The sequence below is a fragment of the Siniperca chuatsi genome, linkage group LG1 (assembly GCF_020085105.1).
Source record: "Siniperca chuatsi isolate FFG_IHB_CAS linkage group LG1, ASM2008510v1, whole genome shotgun sequence".
Taxonomy (NCBI): domain Eukaryota; kingdom Metazoa; phylum Chordata; class Actinopteri; order Centrarchiformes; family Sinipercidae; genus Siniperca; species Siniperca chuatsi.
The window spans coordinates 37,223,531-37,243,783 of NC_058042.1; the positions used below are offsets into that span (position 1 = coordinate 37,223,531).

The 20,253-nt window shown below is 41.9% G+C and overlaps 1 protein-coding gene across 2 annotated transcripts in view; it reads right to left on the reverse strand.

Moving 5' to 3' along the window:
• vstm2b (V-set and transmembrane domain containing 2B) overlaps nucleotides 1-12,903 on the reverse strand; it is a 35,237-nt gene extending 22,334 nt beyond the window's left edge. Inside the window, exons 1-4 of one of the 2 annotated variants that reach the window (XM_044202171.1) lie at nucleotides 12,060-12,877; nucleotides 11,374-11,561; nucleotides 10,385-10,414; nucleotides 9,163-9,601 (exon numbers count right to left, since the gene is read on the reverse strand). In XM_044202171.1, coding sequence (XP_044058106.1) covers nucleotides 9,163-9,601; nucleotides 10,385-10,414; nucleotides 11,374-11,561; nucleotides 12,060-12,132 — 730 coding nt within the window. In that variant the 5' untranslated portion in view covers nucleotides 12,133-12,877. Of the gene's footprint in view, nucleotides 1-9,162; nucleotides 9,602-10,384; nucleotides 10,415-11,373; nucleotides 11,562-12,059 lie in introns of both variants that reach the window. The other variant, XM_044202163.1, reaches the window with a different exon arrangement.
• Nucleotides 12,904-20,253: the final 7,350 nt, after the last annotated feature.

A 20,253-nucleotide genomic window follows, 5' to 3' on the forward strand; every position in this document is an offset into this window, starting at 1 on the left:
TGTGAGTGCAACCCAATTACATTAGCTCTAGCGAGTAATCTGAGTAGTAGTTGTACAAACCCGATTCCAAAAAAGTTGGGACACTGTACAAATTGTGAATAAAAACAGAATGCAATGATGTGGAAGTTTCAAATTTCAATATTTTATTCAGAATACAACATAGATGACACATCAAATGTTTAAACTGAGAAAATGTATCATTTTAAGGGAAAAATAAGTTGATTTTAAATTTCATGGCATCAACACATCTCAAAAAAGTTGGGACAAGGCCATGTTTACCACTGTGTGGCATCCCCTCTTCTTTTTATAACAGTCTGCAAACGTCTGGGGACTGAGGAGACAAGTTGCTCAAGTTTAGGAATAGGAATGTTGTCCCATTCTTGTCTAATACAGGCTTCTAGTTGCTCAACTGTCTTAGGTCTTCTTTGTCGCATCTTCCTCTTTATGATGTGCCAAATGTTTTCTAAGGGTGAAAGATCTGGACTGCAGGCTGGCCATTTAAGTACCCGGATCCTTCTTCTACGCAGCCATGATGTTGTAATTGATGCAGTATGTGGCCTGGCATTGTCATGTTGGAAAATGCAAGGTCTTCCCTGAAAGAGACGACGTCTGGATGGGAGCATATGTTGTTCTAGAACTTAGATATACCTTTCAGCATTGATGGTGCCTTTCCAGATGTGTAAGCTGCCCATGCCACACGCACTCATGCAACCCCATACCATCAGAGATGCAGGCTTCTGAACTGAGCGCTGCTAACAACTTGGGTTGTCCTTGTCCTCTTTAGTCCAGATGACATGGCGTCCCAGTTTTCCAAAAAGAACTTCAAATTTTGATTCATTTGGCCACAGAACAGTTTTCCACTTTGCCACAGTCCATTTTAAATGAGCCTTGGCCCAGAGAAAACGCCTGCGCTTCTGGATCATGTTTAGATATAGCTTCTTTTTTGACCTATAGAGTTTTAGCCGGCAACGGCGAATGGCACGGTGGATTGTGTTCACCGACAATGTTTTCTGGAAGTATTCCTGAGCTCATGTTGTGATTTCCATTACAGTAGCATTCCTGTATGTGATGCAGTGCCGTCTAAGGACCCGGAGATCACGGGCATCCAGTATGGTTTTCCGGCCTTGACCCTTACGCACAGAGATTGTTCCAGATTCTCTGAATCTTTGGATGATATTATGCACTGTAGATGATGATAACTTCAAACTCTTTGCAATTTTTCTCTGAGAAACTCCTTTCTGATATTGCTCCACTATGTTTCGCCGCAGCATTAGGGGAATTGGTGATCCTCTGCCCATCTTGACTTCTGAGAGACACTGCCACTCTGAGAGGCTCTTTTTGTACCCAATCATGTTGCCAATTGACCTAATAAGTTGCATTGGTCCTCCAGCTGTTCCTTATATGTACATTTAACTTCTCCGGCCTCTTATTGCTACCTGTCCCAACTTTTTTGGAATGTGTAGCTCTCATGAAATCCAAAATGAGCCAATATTTGGCATGACATTTCAAAATGTCTCACTTTCAACATTTGATACGTTATCTATATTCTATTGTGAATAAAATATAAGTTTATGAGATTTGTAAATTATTGCTTTCCTTTTTTATTCACAATTTGTACAGTGTCCCAACTTTTTTGGAATCGGGTTTGTAAATATGAGCTCCATATAACTCAGAGATGGTGAAATGTTTTCAAAGTTGTGGCTTTTTTGTGAAATTATCACATTACTTTAAGCCACAGGAATATCCTAATTTTTGTATTTTTACTTTTATTACATTATGCTTCACTGGAAAACATTAAGAAACCGAAAAAAGGCTGTCCTCGTACTCTTGTCTTTTGCCATAGAAATAAATGTCTTTTACATTTAGTCAAACTATAAACAGATATATTTATATATATATATATATATATATATATATATATATATATATATATATATATATATATATATATATATAGATAGATAGATAGATAGATATATATATATAGATATATAGATATATCTATATATCTATATATATAGATATATAGATATATAGATATATATATAGATATATAGATATATATATTTAAATGGGCTCTTGGGATCTGTATTAGTCTACTTTTGGACAAAAACGTGTCGACACAAACTCAAGACTTTGTGTGCAGTTTGGTGATTAAGAAATGTTACACTGTGATGTGAAAGCTAATTTCTTGGAGACGTAATCAGCAGCATAGTACTTTTCTGCATGCTAGTTAATATCGCAAAGGTGATGAAAAGTCTAAGTCCAAAGCTTATATCTCAGCTAATTATCAGTGTTAATATTCTCCTCTCATACTGAATGTTTAGGGGATGTGACTGGATGTATTCTATAACTCAAATCATTCTTCAGGACCATGACATTCGCAGACTGGACTTGCCTCATGGAATCCCTGGGTCTGTGGGTGAACTCGAGTCTACTGTGAGAGAGACCTTTGGGCTTGATGGGAACTTTACTTTGCATTATAAGGATGCTGATTTTGGAGAGGAATATTTTTCTCTTACCTCAACAACAATCAAGGACACAATTTAGGTTGGTGGTTCACATTGTTGAACCTCCCACACTTACTCTGACCTTTACTGATTTGGACAGTTCCATTGAAAGTGCACCAGAAACCTCCATCCATAGCTCAGCAGCCCCGGTCCATACTTCAGTGACCTCCATCCATCCTTGTAACAGCAGTTGCTCTTCTGGATCGCAGGATACACTGATTGTTTCATCACCTCAACATGGGACTCAGCGTTCGCAGCGTTGGCCTACTGAATTTCCAGTATCTCGCTTGCCTGTGACACAGAGCTTGTGCTTGCCTCAGGAAATGAAGCTTTCAAGAAGGATGGCATTCAACTCAACTTTACCACAATCCTTCCAGATATCCCTGAGAAACTGGCTGAAAGTATCTTTCAGTCTACCTAACAAGCGCGCAGTTGTCTGATGTTGCTGAGGCGCTGATTCAGAAGCATCCTTGCCTTAAAGAACTGGGATCATATAATGGATGCTACGGATGGCAACAAAGACTAAAACATAAAATGGGCAATTATAGATCTAAATTGAGAGGGCTTAGATGCCCTGAGCTTGATGTGAACTCTCTCAAAAAGAAGCGAGCACATGAGAAAACACCTGCAAAGAATATCAAAAAGCCAAGAAAGGCAGAGGTAAACTATTTTCCCCCTCACCCACAAGGAGAATCAGAAGAAGTTTGGAACATGAAAGAGTAGAGCTCCTTAACAAATTAAAGAAGAGGAACAACTGTCAGGTCATCAGTGAAAAAATGGCAGACATTCTCCATTCGCAGGCAGGAAGTTGTCAATCAAGCACCAAAATAATGTCCTTGGTGTCCTCACGAGGAGGGGCTGCAAAAATGAATATTCAGCGCATAAGGAACATGCTGCTAGAGGTATGAATAAATGTAGCGTAGTTCATTTCAAATCCACTTTTTTCTAGCAGGTGATGTTGGGTTAGTTGATCATGATTGATACATTATCGCAGGCTATGGGTGGTGCTGTGCTAGTTCAGTATCTGCTCCCAAGTTGCTAAGAAAAAAACATAAATTAAAACCAAAACTGTAAATACTAACGCAGAAAACAAATGAATTATGAGATGGAACATGATAGGCAGAGTAAATGTAATAACAAAGTTCAATTTAAAAGCCTTCTTAAAATTTAATTTGCTATTAAAATTTTCATCATTGGGTCATAGTGGGTCATTATTAATTAGCTGTTTTTCTTCTTTTTTTACCTGGAGTTTTATAATGCATAATTAAAATGCGCAATTTATTATTTGATTAGAATCAAACACAGTAGAGATCAGTAAATAAACCTACTCATAAACCTCATCCTTCAGTGTAATTATTAAAAGCCCATCCTCATGGGGGACGCTTATTCTCAGGATGAGCGTGTGGAACGGGGCTCAGTGGTGTCTCTCAGAGAAAAGGAGGAGAATCTCTTCAAGAGCACTTGGTAAGTAAATCAGACACTTGAGTTCAGACACACTGTACTTTGTGTTACTCTCGTTTTTAAATATGATGACTTAAAACACTGGTCTACTTTTGCCAGGATGGTGGGGATATTACCGATGAAGATTGTCATAACCAGAGGAGCCGTAATGTCTGATCCAGCTAGCACAAGGCTCGTGAGTGAGGGAACAGTAGTCCCGGAAGACCTGGACGTACCCAGAGCCTGTGCCTTGCCAATGGGGCTGATATACGCACTGAACCTCAGCTACCCAAAAGAACTGAAAACAAGATTTTTCTTAAACTGGATGGTCTGAAAGCCAGTCCGAAGGTAATGTCTGTAAAAAATAAACTGCTGTATAAAAACTGAATTAGCCTGTCCTCAAATTCAACAGGACATGTTGCACTGTTATGTTTGTAAAGTTCTGTTGTGCAACATACAGCAACTGTACTGTTGACAGCTGGCAGTTTATTAGGTACACCTAGCTAAAACTAATACAGTTTAAAACAATAGCACTGCAATAAATCCTACCAGCATACATGTTACAGTGGTCAGTGTTTCTGAGACAGTTTAACTTTATGGTCATTTTGGATTATGATGTTTGCGATGTTGAACTGTATTGCGTGCTGTTGAGGTGTTACCAATATTTAGTCTTCCCTCACTGAAATAAATGGGGCGCACTAAACAGAAGCCCGTCACTGTAATGCCATACAGTTTTACAACAAGCACAAAGCACAATCTATACAGAGCCAAAATGACAATAAAGTTGAGTCAACACCTCTAAAGCCATCTCAACAAAAACTGAATATGATTAACAATCTGGGTGGACCCAATAATCTGGCAATTGAGTGTATCAAATCTATTTCTGATGTTTTCTGTGTTCTTTCTTGGAATATTTATGTATCACATATGTATTTACAAAGTAACCTGGAAAACATGCTTCTGTATTCCTTGGAGAGAACACATGTAGCCATTTGCTGTGTTTTTTTCCGACATCAGCGACACTAAATGTATGTATTTCTTTTCACATAGTGTTATTTTTTCTATAGTATTCTTTAACATGCACAGAGAGTGAAGCACTGGATTCAGTTCAGGAGAGCAGGCCTCCAAAATCCACATTAATCATTTGAATATGCTGTTTTTGTTTTATCTTGTTTAAGGGCAACTTCCTGGTAAAAGCCTGCAAATATTTGACTTAATGTGTTCATTTGGAGCACACTGTGAGTTTTGGTTAAAACTCATTTGGGTGTGGATTTATTTATTCATTATTTTGTGCACAAATGATGGTATAAAAATGGTTCACAGTTAAAAAAACATTTGGACATAAGTTGACATTGGTTTTAGAATAAACAGCTTGATCATAAAACTGGAATTGCTATGTGTGTGTTTTTATTCTGTCTGATGTGAAACAGGTTACTGATACTCGAAAAAATGACGGTAACAATTTGAAGTACTTTCAGCACTTAATATCACCAAAACCTTTTCATTAAAATTAAGTTGGTTCAACTTAATTAAGCTTTTAGCGGACAAGGCAAATTATGTTGGTTGTACTGAAGTAATTGAGTTAGTGTAACTATAAAAGTCTCATGGGATTTACTCAATAATGACGGAGTTGGAATTACTGAAAAAGATCCATGCAGGCCAGCAGATCTCGTCTCTACACATGCTTCATCTGCAATTTCATGTGTTTCATCTGATTACAATATGAGAAACCATAGCACGTTCACACAGGGGCCGATTTTATACTCATTATCTAAGGCAGGGGGTTGAGAGACGAAATAAAAGTGAGGGGTCACGACATGATTAACGAAACAGGAAAGAGGCTTGGATTTTTTGGGGGGACTTTTCTCTAAATGTTTTTTTTCTTTTTTCTGACCTCTAAAAATAACAGTAGTAAGATTTGAATTAACTATGCGTGTCAAACGGATCAAACGACTCAAATGTTGGTGAAAAGTAGCTGGGGGGCCAGTGCAAATGAGAAAGAGCTGGTACACAAAAAGATGTCATGTCAGTCGTGTGGGCACACTTTGGCAAAACGAGCTAAGTGGAAATAGTGTCAACAACTGCTACTACAGTGGTTGTTACTGGCCTTGTTACTATTATTGTCATTATTAGTCGTGTGACTGTAATTCCTATTATTATTGCTTTGTTGATTATTTATATTGCCACTACCATTACATTATTACTACTTTAAAATTCTAGGTGTAATTTGCATTGCCCCCCCCCCACCCGGCGGATGGCCGCCCACCATTGAGTCTGGTTCTGTCCAAGGTCTCTGCCTCTTAAAGGAAGTTTTTCCTTGCCACTGTGGCCAAGTGCTTGCTCATGGTGGGATTTGTGGGGTCTCTGTAATTAATATTATAAAAAGTACGGTCTAGACCTGCTCTATAGGAAAAGTGCAATGAGATAACTTCTGTTATGAATCGGCGCTAAGAGGATAAGCAAAAAAAAAAAAAAAAACTGTGTAGGGAGAACTCTTGAGGACTGATGACAAATCACAAAAGCCACAAATTCAATGAGAGAAGCAAAGATTAGTGAACAGCTCAATTTTTGGAAATACTGTTTGTTTGCTGTCTTTCACAGAATCAGATGAGAAGATCTATAGCAGTAAATAAATAAAACTGAATTGAAAACAGCAGAGTAGCGCAGCTTCTTTGGAAGTGCTCTCAGTGCGGTGTGTGTGTGTGTGCGTGTGTGTGTGCGCGCTCAGGTGATGCAGGTGTGCCGGACGTCGGAACATATACAGCTGGAGTACAGTTTCTCAGAAAATAAATGCTACAGCTTCTGGAGAAGCAAGCACAGTTCCTGAGCTGAATACTTTTACAACTTCAGCCCTGGAGCTGTAAAGGAGTCTCTCCTGTGCTATAAAAACTATTTTCATAGTCCATGAGTTCTGTTTATTGTACAGTACAAAGAAATAAAAAGCATATTTAAAAAGATATTAATCGTTTATCGTTACCAAAGTAAATGTCACAAGCCAAAAAGACTGGAAATCACTGATCTAAGGGAACTAGTGCGACATAAACCACAATTTAACACAGTAGGGGTCAGAGTCACTGTTATCATCAAAAGTTACCATAAATGCATCTATTATTAATAATTGGTCGTGTATGCTTATTTCTTTGCTCATGTGAACAGAATGAAGTTTTATGAGAGGTTGTAGTAGAAGTCCACCTCTCACCGATGAACTAACAGATTATGGTCACTTTCTATCAGCCTTGTATCAGAGGACAGGAAACAGCTGATATCATTAGCTGCTTTGAAACATCCAAAACAATAAGAGGCATTCAGCGATCAGGCTTGACCGTCCAATAACTGAAGTCGAGCTTCTGCCTCAGGAATCATCCAGAATGTAACCAACAGATGTAGGTTACATAAATGAACAGTGGCCGCAGGGCTTCACAACTTCTTTGTTAATCATTGGTTTGTTTTTGGTTTGGGACTGAAAAGTACACAGACAGAGGAGGATGAAATACTGACAGTAATGGCAGGTTTGGATTTATTGCAGTTCTCTCACTGCATGTGTGCATTAGGCCAGTCTGCAGGGTGGGCCTGCCACATTTAACCATTTCTGTGGTCAGATATTGTATTTTTTCATTTCACTGCACCACCACATGTCTCACTGCATATGACCATCAGAGGGGTTTCCTCATTATAACTGCGATGCTTGGGGCAGATGTAGCTGTCTAAAAAAGCACTACATTATCGGTGCCTGTCCTGATTAAACTGAACAGTACACTGTTTCAGTTGTGTCCTTCAGTGTCTCCAATCACTGAAGGAGACGAGCAACATTACATCAACTCTAGTGTAGAAAACATGTCACATTTATTTTAGCAGAACATTTTCAAACATCTAAGTATTTTTTTCTCTGGCAGGTGGATCCTTGATAGGTTCAAGTCGCACACACTGTTGCCTCAAGTTTTGCAAATATTAAAAGAGGCAAATCTGCTCCTACGGTCATTCTAAATGTTTTTACATATGCAAACAAATTTAAATGTTCACTTTATCCATTCAAAACTCATATTTAAACAGAAATGGCTAAAATAGATCAAATGCACATGTATGCATTTGTAATGAATCTATCATCCAAATATTACATTGCAGATATGTCAGGAATGCCTGGTAACATACTTAAGCTATTATTGGCTGATTCTTTGGCTAATACTGCTTTACACAGACGCTGACAGTCTTTCCAGACATCTCTCACAAAAGCCTACTCATGTAGGAGCAGCAGCATCGGTGAGTGATAAAGTCCTCTCCCGTGTCCCTGTGAGAAGTCTGAATGCCTGATCACAGCTGTGAGGACAGAGGACTGGTACTCTTCTGAAATGACACAGCAGACTTCAGCACACACAGACCAGCAGAAACAATATCAGCCCTAATACCTTCAACACCTCTGACTAGCCCCGGTCATATCGCAGCACAATCCCAGCACGTGGAAGTATGAATGCTGGAGTCAACCGGAGCACAGGCACTTCATACAGTCCATGGGGCTGACTGGCTGCAGCAGCAGCACGGTGACAAGACTCCACTGGACTCGGATGGCTTTTAATTATTCACAAGTACGCTTCATCGAAGCTGCAGAGCCACTGTCATAAACAGGTGTTACACGTTCGTACACAAGTCAACAAAAACACTCCCCTGATTTAAAGACGCTTGAAAAGTGTGACTGAGGTATGGCAGTAGCATATGAATAGATAATGAAGAATGCTGAGCTGGGCGATCACACTCGAGAGGACACACACAGTATGTGTGAATGCAGAGATATTCATACTCTCTCACGCAGGGTTGCCACCAAATCTGAGAGTCACTACTGGTGCCAGAATAAGAACATATCAACATATCAAGTACTCTGTTTCCAACATGACATGGAAATTAGGCAGACTCCAGACTTGTCAAGTATGTAGCAGAAATTGTACATACTTAAAAAATATAGAGGCCAGACGGATCAGAAGACTCCATGGTGAATCTCAGACTGAAATGTCTCGACTACACAGAGATACAAAGAGACACAACAGCACATTTGCTCAGATCTGAGTAACAGACATGGATGAACCTTGAGACAGATGCAGACCAGCACAGCAGCCACATGCAGCCTGCTGAGCCGTGTGTGTAAATCTCTGGTGGTTCTTCCCTTCTACACCACTAGGGGTCACTGTGGCTCTGTTTCCCCCCACCCCCCACACTCACTCACCAGCTCCGTGCTGCTGCCGGAGGATGGCTGCGTTCCCTGGCAGCGGTGAGGCTGACGACTTGGCCACCGAGGTGGTGGTGGACAAGATGGACGGGAGGAGGCCAGGCTGGGCCTGCTGAGGCACCCGGTGCTTCCCCTGCCCTAACCTCTGACCTCCTGCCAGCCCATAGCCGGGCTCTGAGGTGGCCCTCCCCACTCCACCCCCTCCCAGCGCTGTGTTGGTATTCCTCAGCGGCCAGCGGTTCTGGATGTGTGACACAGCCTCCTCGGCCACCATGCCGTCACCCGGCGTGACGTGCAGCGTGGCGTGAACCGTGAATTCCTGAGTCTCATCGGCCCACAGGTCAGACACGCGACACTCGTACACCCCCTCGTCTTCCTTCTTCACCTTGGACAGGCTGAGGCGGTGGGAGATGGCGTTGCCCTGAACACGCACAGTCTGGAACCGAGGCAGAGGAAGAAGGAAATACTGACACTTGGCAAACAGCAATGCTTGAACAACTACCAGCTTTAGTATGCATTGATCATCAGCTTAATAAGGGTAGCTTCATGTTTTATGAGTAGAGGTGGAGGCAAAGGCATCAGCGAAAGCCCCAACTCATGACCCCGTATTAGCTGCTCAGCAGACCCACACATTAGTTCTTACAGAGCCTCAATTATCCCTAACAGGGCACGCTTCAACAGTAAAAATGTAACATTATCACAGCGTGTCTGAAGAAACTGGGACAGCAGAAGACACAGGATTTCTTTGACTAATCGATCAGTTGATTTAAATGGAAAATGTGTATAAATATGCATAAAAAGAATCTTTTGAACTTTAGTTTTCAGGTGCCAAGATCAAACTTTCATTTTCCAGAAATGATTAGAAGCTTATTTTCCATTAAAAGAGCAAACAGACACTAAGCAGCAGAAAACATTCTGGTTCCCCCAAACAACCAGTTAGTGAAATAATCGACCAACAGTGAGTCGCAGGTGCATCAGCCATTCGAGTTGAGCCAGACCTTTGGCATTTAATGGAGTCATGCAGGAGCATGTCCATCAGTGGGAGAAATATCACACTCCACCTTTAAGTCATAATGTACTCCCCCATGTCAGGTAGGTCTTTCTCTTAGGACATGTTAAGTATTGTTCTGTCAAATAAATATGAATATAATTTCTTCTTCTGTGTAGTATTTGGAAAATAAAGGTCTGCTAATCAACACTCTTGAAAGTAGACACTTACACTTATTTTTGTGGCTTCCCTTGGAGCGACCTGCAGAGAGAAAGCATTGGGAATCACACGTATGCAACATGTTCATCAATTAACAGAACATCAGCTGCTAAATTACTGAAAGATGCACATCACTGGCAACAATAACACAAGATTTTTCTTTCATGTGGTGGAGAGAGCAAATGGCATGAGCAGAGCTGGTTGCGTACATTTCTCAAAGACGCCATTGATAACCTCTCTGTCTCGTCTTTTTCCTCTGCTCTCTTTACCCCCGCTGCATGTTTTAATGTGCTTAAACCGCAGAGGAAATGCTGCAGATGTGATTGTCCCTGACTCCTCCGACGACTGAAAAAGACTGATTTGTAATGCCGAGGGGAAAAGTAATTCCCACTGCGTCCTGCCACAATATCCTATCATGGCGCTTTTAGGCAGCAGACCTGAGAGGAATGTAATGGTGTTGAAAACCAACAAGTGCCCTTTCTGCAGTCCGAGTGACATCGCCCTCGTCCTGAATAATGCACACGCTCCCTTGCTTCTCTCTGATGGTAAAGATGAACAAATGGTGCAGCCGAGGTCAGACACATATCGTGAGGCTATGATGATAAGCTGATGAACTGCATGATGTATGGATTTATGTTTGGCTTCAAACACTGGTGACTGTTACTTAACAAATGTAGAAAAACTGAACACACTGAAGCTCAAAGACACTGTCTGCATCAGGCTCATCAACAGAGACGTTACAGATATTTGCAGCCTGTGGATTTACAAATACAGGCCAGTGTGAATGCAAAGTGTACAAATGTTGATCTATGCATATTATCAGATTTTTAGCTGCTAGGTAAACACAGTGTGCTGCAGTTCAGGTACAGTATTTGTCCAAATTTACAGGTCATGTAGGGCAGATTGTAGCAATCAAACACACACACACACACATTTTTAGACCTGAGTTAGGTATAGTTAACTAATAGTGTTTCTGTTGTCAGCGTCAGTGTTGCAGTTACCTTGGCTCTGTTGGCTGGGGCGCTGATCTGCAGCTCATGAGGCAGTTCTTTAGGCACATCCTCCTTCAGGTACCACCACTGGATCTCCAAAGACATGGGCGCTGAGCTGACAGCCCTGAAGGCGCAGGGCATCTCCACGTCCTCTCCCTCCCCCACACTCACATCTTTAGGGACTTCAGTAAATGCAGCTTTGGTATATGAAGAGGAGAGAGGCAACACACCAGAAGCACAGATTAATGAGTAGGATGGCAATGTGAAACTGCTGTGTGTGAAACACCTTTCATGAGCTTAAAACAATCCAGAGGGTGGTCATCCATTCTCCGGCCATCATGCAGACTCCCTCTATTTTAAGCTCTCCTCCTACAGTCCCCATTAACCTTGATTTATAGACTGAAATGGTTTTATTAGAGCACCTGGGACCTATCTGCCTCAGCTTTATTTGATCAAATGATGGAAAGCAGTTGTCCAACCTTTTGGTGATGCTGTGATGTGTGTTTGTTTTTAATCCTCCAACTATTTACCCAGAAGGAATCATTGTACACTTAAAATGCACAGGCTAGGTTCCAACACCAGTGGGATGCATGTTTAATCCTGCGGACAGCTGGCATTTACTTTAAAGTAGGCCTATACCTTTTTAAAAAACAGTCTATTTCCGACGTCAGAATATTTCTCTCACTCTCACTTACCATTTGCACAAATCATAAAGGGTGAATTGAGAATGAAGTAATAAAGGAGGCTGTAGAGTCCCGTTTTTTCCATGTCACAGTAGGGCTGTCACACTCAGCACGGACATTAGACGGTCAGTTGACCTGGATGTGTAGCGTCCTGTTACTCAAATAGCTCCAAATATGGGCATAGAAGAACCACAATCCAGAGACAGCCGCTGTGTCAGCCAGGCAACATGTACGATCCGAAGGTGAGCTCGGGCATCATTAAAACCACATTTCAGCGCAGAAACAAGGACAACTGGAGTAATTCTACAGCAAATTATACAAAGAAGTAATGTTAATCCCTCAGTGAAAGCGGTAGCTCCTTTATTCCCCGCTGAGCGTCGTCTGTAAGTGGATACCGAACTTCCCGGTCAGCGGCAGAAACCTGCTCTTCATCATCACCCCGCTTCCCTCTCCGGGCTCCTCTCCAACACCCATCACATAACCGCTCCTCTGTGTGTGCGAGAGGCTGCAACAGCCGGAGAGGACACTGAGAGGACAGCGTCCCCCTGATACGGAGAAACAGGAGTGATTGCTGGGAAGAGACAGACGTTTGTCCGTGTTTGCGGTTCCACCTCTCTCCTCTGGCTGCTGTCACCGACCTGGAGCTTTCCCGCGGATTGGTGTTCGTCGCGAGCGCACCGCGAGGAGGCGCGAGCAACAGCGGTCCCCGTGCTCTTCTCTCTCTCTCTCTCGCTCTCTCTCTCTCTCTCTCTCTCTCTCTCTCTCGCTCTCTCTCTGTCTTTTTCTAAGTCTCTCTTCCCATACAGTGTGCCAGTGCCTTGTCTTCCTCTCACCGCTTCCACATAATAGTGTTTTTTTCTTTTATTTATGAAAACACACACACACGTTTGTTTCACTATCCCCGTGGGGGACAGTCATTGACATAATGCTTTCCCTAGCCCCTGACCCTAACCTTAACCTAACTGCAACCTTAACCCTAACATAAAGTCTTAACCCTCAAAAAGCAGTCTCTATTTCAATTCAATTCAATTTTATTTATATAGCGCCAATTCATAACAGAGGTTACTAATCACTAATCTTTGCTTCTCTCATTGCATTTCTCTCATTCTCATTTTTTTGCTTTTCCTCTTAGCGCCAATTCATAATAGAAGTTATCTCATTGCACTTTTCCTATAGAGCAGGTCTAGACCGTACTCTTTATAAGAGACCCAACAAATCCCACCATGAGCAAGCACTTGGCCACAGTGGCAAGGAAAAACTTACCTAACCCTAACCCTAAACTAACCCTAACCCCTAACAGGCAGAAACTTTGGGCAGAACCAGACTCAGGGTGGGCTGCAGGTTGGTCTCTACCCATGGGGACCTCAGTGTTTGTCCCCACAGTGACACAAGTCCCCATGGTTTAGTGTGCATTCAGGTTAAAGTCCCCACCGAGATATAAGAACATGAAACACACATACGACCACATGCACTCTCAGTGCATGACTTACTGCCTCTTACATTAAGGGCATCAAGATAATCTATAGGCCTACTGCCTCAGACAGACAGTTCCAGAGGCTTAATTCACATGAAATATCTCATCTGAATCAAATGCTGCTCTTTGAACAGCGAGGAGAAGTGCACAGGCTTTTATGATGTGTTTCCTCAGCAATTGTTGTGACTGGCCTTTTGAACATTTCCAACACCTGTTACAGCTGTGACAGTTTGTCTGTATTCCCCTCCCCTCTGTCTCCTGTCTCTCCCATGTCTGTCTCTCTTTGTGTGTGCATATGTATCTGGAGGCGTGGCTACTCTCTCTCTCCACTGGCTCCTTACTCCACCACTGTCACTCACCTGAGATCCTTCACCCAATCACGCCGCTCAGCTGACACACCTGCCTCCCATCAAGCTCATCAACGCCAGTATATCTCCTCCAGCTCTCCATTCACTCATCGCCACATTATTGTTTCATCCACTGTGGTAGTTACTGGTCGGCCAACCATTGCTTTTGCTGAAGTATTCAGTCTGTTCTTGTTCTGTGTTGTGTATATCCGCTAACAAGTGTTTCTGTGCCCCCTTAACTCACCTGCCTGCTCCTCATTTGCTCCTGCCTGTCTGTCCGCCATGTTTCTCTCAGCCACGCCATCGTTGCCACCATTAGCTCACCTAACTGCTTACCTGTTCTGGATCTTCATCCCAGTCTCGCCAAGCTCCACCACCATACCTTCACGTACCCGCTGCCAGCTCTGGATTCCAACTCCTGGTCTCCATCCACTTCCCCGTTCTTCAATAAATCTCTTTATATTCCTACCCCTTGTCGGAGTCCTGCACTTGAGCCCAACCGTTTAGTAAAACGTAACAACACCTGCATTGGGCATGAATGTCAGCGGCATCATGTGCAGCATACAAACAATCAGCAATTGTTCAGCAATGGTTCACTAGAAGGACTGGGGATGTCCATTCCATTTTAATTTTGCAGTATTTGTAATTGGTCTTTTTTCTGTAGCCTTATTCACCACTTTTTCCTCTGTCGATATGGATTTGGGGTTTCTGCCAATATTGAGTACCGATCTTATGCCAGTCTTTCTCTCACACAGATTTGTTATAAAAACAAAGATGTTTATGACATTGATAAAGAAACTAAATTGAATGTGTATCTGTCACATCATGGCAAATACCTAATCTGCTTAATAAGGTCAGTATCAGCGCTGATAGAACTGTGTGGGGTCAAGGAAGACAAAATTCTGAAATCTCTGTGAATTTTTGTACAGCTACAAAATCAGTTACTCTCATTCAGTCAGACCGTTCTTGTCTTTACTGGACTATGGTGGTATTATGCTTCATCAGTAAACCTCAGTCATTAGATGTTTTGCTTTAGGATTTATCACTGACATGAGTGTACAAAGGCCTTTCTAGAAAAGCAGCCTGTGTCTTACATCTTTTCTGCAGTGAAGACAAACGCAATGCCTCACAAGACCTCAGGATTATCTTGTTCTGGAGGTCCCCACATTCAAAACGGTTAGTTAGTTGTAAAAAGGACTGGAACACCTGATTTCTTTAGCTAAGTTCAAAGTTATAATTTAGTCTACAACCAGTTCCTTAGACTTTGTCGCACTGAGCTGCAGATGGTTCTTCTCACATCATGAACCAAAGTTCCCCACCACAGCCCTGTACTCAGACTCATCACCACCGCTGATACATCCCACCACAGCAGAGTCATCAGAAAACTTCTGAAGGTGGCAGGACTCTGTGTGGTGGCTGAAGTCTGTGGTGTAAATGGTGAAGAGGAAGGGAGAGAGGACAGTCCCCTGAGGGGCACCAGTGTTGCTGACCACGCTGTCCGATACACAGTGCTGCAGACGCACATGCTGTGGTCTGCCAGTCAGGTAGTCCACAATCCAGGACACGAGGGGGCATCCACCTGCATCGCTGCCAGCTTCTCCTCCAGCAGGGCAGGCCGGATGGTGTTGAAAGCACTGGAGAAGTCAAAAAACATGATCCTCACCGTGCTTGCCGGCTTGTCCAAGTAGTAGTCCTTGGAGCCACTGGGACACGGCATCTTCGGCACAGGAACGAGGCAAGATGTCTTCAACAGAACAGGGACCCTTTGAAGACTCAGGCTCAGGTTGAAGACATGTTGAAGCACTCCACATAGCTGGGGGGCACAGGCTTTTAGCATCCGGGGGCTAACTCCATCAGGACCTGCAGCCTTGTTTGTGGAGTTTCGTCAGCTGTCCTTTCACCTGGTCAGCAGTCAGGCACACAGCAGAGGTTAGAGGCGGGGGTCTTCAGTCTGGAGAGGGCCCTTAGGTTGAGAGCCGGTTGAGGGGGAGTAGGACTCTCCCAGGAAGATGGAAGAGGGGGGGGGAGCAGTGGACTCAGAGGAGTCTGAGGGCAGACAGCAGCTGAGTTAGAGGGGGGATGAGCAGGAGCCAGTGTGTCTGTTAAAGAACAGATTAAGTTCGTTGGCCTTGTCCAAGCTGCCTTCAATCCTCTGCTGGTGTAGCCATGTCTCTGAGAAGCACATCAAACTACGCTCACGGAACTCCGTCTGACTCGTCCATTTTATTCGCCAGTGGTCTCACGTTGCCCATGATGAGAGAAGGTAGACACAGCTTAAATCTCTTGTTCTTAAGTCTCTTTTGTCGGCACCCCTCTCTCTTCCCTCACCACTTCGTTCCACCTCTGCATCCTTGGTGTGTCCTCCTCCAGATCTCAGTGGGGACATCGGTAGTCCTGGGCGCCATGCCGCTCGACTTCTGCGTGATCAGCTGTTCCCTGGTGTAAACAATGCAGCCAAACAGCTGTTCTGCAGCGTAACCCTGACCAACTGGCATGAGACGAAGTTTCACAGCAAAAAAAAAATGCCACAACTCTCCCTACTCTCATTTTCGTACAGAGCGTAGTTTAAATTACACTTACACAAAAGTTTACTCAAGTTTGAAGAAAAAGGAAAACTAAAAGTTGGAAAAAGTAAGACGACAAGACGGAGCAACGGCAACAGGCAGCATGCACATTGGTGCATGCGCACTACCATGGATGAGTTTGCAAAAAATCAGCTCTTTAGAACCTATGTGTAATTTTTTGAAGTTTGAAATATAAAATGTCTAGAAATTTACATTTGTTGTAATAAGCCATACCCACTTTAATTCAACCTTAATTGCCAAATTTTATACATCAACTGAGTCATGACCCTAGATTGTGCGAACCAAATTTTATACGACTCTGTGCAGTCGATTAAGTGATATACACTTTTTGCATTTGTAGCGCCCCCTAGAGGTAGAAAATTCAAGGACTGCTCAGCAAAGTCCGGACCTATCATCCAAACAGTTTGGTTAGAATAGCTGAAGACAATTTTGATTTCTGAGCATTTATGTTAAATTTACCTTTAAAGACACACATTTAAAAATATATAATTTCAAACATACTGATGCAGCAAAATTTCCTTTATAACTTTAGATCAGTCAAGTCTGTAGATGATCTTGCCAAAGTTTTGGGTGGATTGGATGAAGTATGTGCCAAAAAAATGTGGCCTATATGAGTAGAATCTGCATCATGCAAGGTACAGACTCCACAAATATTATTTTGCACAGTTCATGAGTTATTAGCCAAAAGGTAAAACATTTACACATGGGGCAGCTGTCCATAAAGTATGAATACTTTAGCACTTGTAGTTGTTGAAATTTTAGCTTTTAAACACTGCTCCCATAGACATCCCATTAAAAATTTTAATACTTTAAATTATATAAAATCATTTAGCTGTTGTTTGCTACTTCCACTGCTCCCAGCTGCGGCTGCTACAGCAGCAGTTTTTCAAATTGTTTCAAATTGCGCCACCTACAGGTGAAATTGTATCAAATGCTACAGACTTGTTCAGCATCCCCATCTGTCCAACTTTGCTGAATTTGGTCACTATGGAATATTACACTAAAGAGATACGGCCCTCAATAAGTAGTATGGTGGGGTTTTACTAATGGCCACAAGTTGGGGCTATTGATGCCATGCTTATATGTTATGCACATGCTCATGGAGAACTTGTGTACCAAGTTTCATTTTACTGAAGTGAACAGAATCGTAGAAATCATGTTTTAATGTTACTGTAGCGCCCCCTACAGGAGTAGGTAGAGGACAAAAACTGCGCAAATTTGGCACATAGATTTATTAACATGCCAGAAGACATCTGCTAAAGTTTGGAGGAAATAGTTTTGATGATGGTGCTACAGCACTAGTCTGAAGTTTAAAGTGTTTTAAAAATCCTAAAAAAAATAAATGAAACCTGCGCCAGCTCTGCATTTTTTGAGGCTGTTGGTCCAAACAAGAGTAAACTTTTGTACACTGGTACCTAATCTTAATGCATGGGTGCATGCTCATGGCTTACCTTTAAGGACACTTAAATCATTTTACATATTAGTATGCTATAAGTATGCAATATTTTGAAGTGGGCTTTATGTAATACATGTGAAATTGTACTTAATACACTTTTACAAAGCTTTGCACTTATAAAAAGTAACTTACTATGCAGTAGGTATGAGTTGCAATTTAATGTATTCATTATGAGTGTATTATTTGCATATGTTACTACCAAAGAGTACAAATGAACACAGTATTCACCATTCTAAGGTGGCCAAGAGCGCTTGGTAGCAAACAGGCTGAAGCAGCGATGTGGCGAAGAGCGGAAGAAGGGCCGGAGTTTAAGTGCTGCTGTACTGGAGCTGCTGGATGGCAGGTGTGCAGGCAGGCAGGCAGGCAGGCACTCAGGCAGCCGGGGGAGAGAGAGGAGCACCACGGCCACAGCACAGACACACATGCACAGAGAGAGACAGACAGACGGGGGAGATACGAGACACAGGGGAAGGGGAGAAAACACAAGTCAAGGCATTAGCCATGACAAAAGTATGTTATAAGTTAACTGAAATTCAGTATTCCTGAGTGTGTACAGTATATACATACATACATACATACATATATACATACATACATACATACATACATTAAGTAATGTAGTACTACTGCTATGCTTTTCATATACTTTTACAAAGCTTTCTTTAACAACTCTGACAGGAAAATGTAACATATATAGTATTAAATCTAAAATAATGTATACAACTTAAGAAGTAATGATAATTTTCATTATACTTTGTTCATACAAGACTGTTTACTACAAGACACAATTCTCAAAAGGAGGCTCGTATTTATTTATTTAAAACAAATACATTGTGATAAACTATTCAAAAGTAAACTATATACTATATATAAAAGTTTAGATGGAGATGAAAATCAGAGCAGAGTCCAGCATCGTCCAGCAGCAGTAGAATGCAGTGTTGGTGGCTTGGAATCCAGTGATGGTAACAGGACAGGAGAGATGAGGCCAAGGTGCTGCTGAGAAGACGGAGAGAACGAAAGGTATGAAAGGGTCAGCGATATCTCGGAGAAAATCCACAAGTCACATCAGTTCTGTATTCATGTAGTCAGAGACAGAGACGTCATGGCTTACAAAGCATTTGACTTTTAAATTACTGAAACCACCTAGCGTGAAGCCACCTGTGATGGCACCCACCTGTCAGTCAAAGCGGCCCGCCCTTAATTGTGCAAAACTTTAAGCCTTAATATAATTTAAACAGGTGAGTTATATTAAAGTTCACCCCATTTTTCAGCCCTGGAGGTTGCTGTTTGATACAAAGCCATACCCCTCCCCCACCTAGGACAGTCTGACCACCTCTCATTGTCCCTACTCCACTTGTCTCAGTACCTGTACTCTGTGCAATGACAATCAAGTTTAATCTAATCTAATCTAATATTTTAATAGTCATCCAATGTTTGCCAATAAATAATGATATGTAGTTGTTGTAGTTACTTTTGTATCCTTTTACTCTAACTGGTATTTAATGTGATACTTTAACCTCATTTTGTGAGAATTGCTATACAAATAATGTTTTCTTTGACATTATTACAAAAATGGACAAGTAAAATAGACTTTCTCTGTCTAGTACACTTGTGTAGAATGTGTAGTGCATTCATGTCATTTAATTGCTGTAGTGACCTTGCTCTTTCAGTGCAAACTTCAGTACATTTACTGACTGAGAAAAAAACTGTCCGCTCTCCTCCCTGTGGCAAATCGGACTTCAATCTTAATGGCCTATTGAAAGAGACTAGACAGAAAAGCACACGTTCTTTAGTTATGAAAAGTCATTTCGTATCAAACAGGAAGCAAAAGCCCTGCACATTTATCTCAGTAGTCACTCTGATAGAAATGTCATTTGCATCTCTGCCCACATCTTTCTCTCTGTCTGTCTTGGCTGCTCTCAATGTGTTCTTTATTTCATTTTGTATTCCAGCTGTCTCTTCAGCAGAGCCAATTTATTTGCTTCGGACAACAACGTATGTTGACAGAATCTTTCTTTCAGTTGCAGATTTCTTTAGGATCTGAAAAAGTATAAGGAGTAAAAGACAAATAGTTTCAGTTAAACTTGCACAGCTTCTTCAAACACAATTTAGAAGTACCAGTTTCACACAAATGTGTCACACAATTCAACAGCTCTTCTACCCACCCAGTTTTCTTGGGTCTTTGTTATGCAGAATTCTTTCTCATTCAAATTTTCCAGCTGCATAAAGTTATTGTTAGAGGAAGCGCATCCTGTGTGACATTAATTGTTCAGTATATCATTCTTATTAATTTTAATTTATTGGATGTTAAGAATCAACAGTGCTAGTGGCTCTGTGAGGCTCC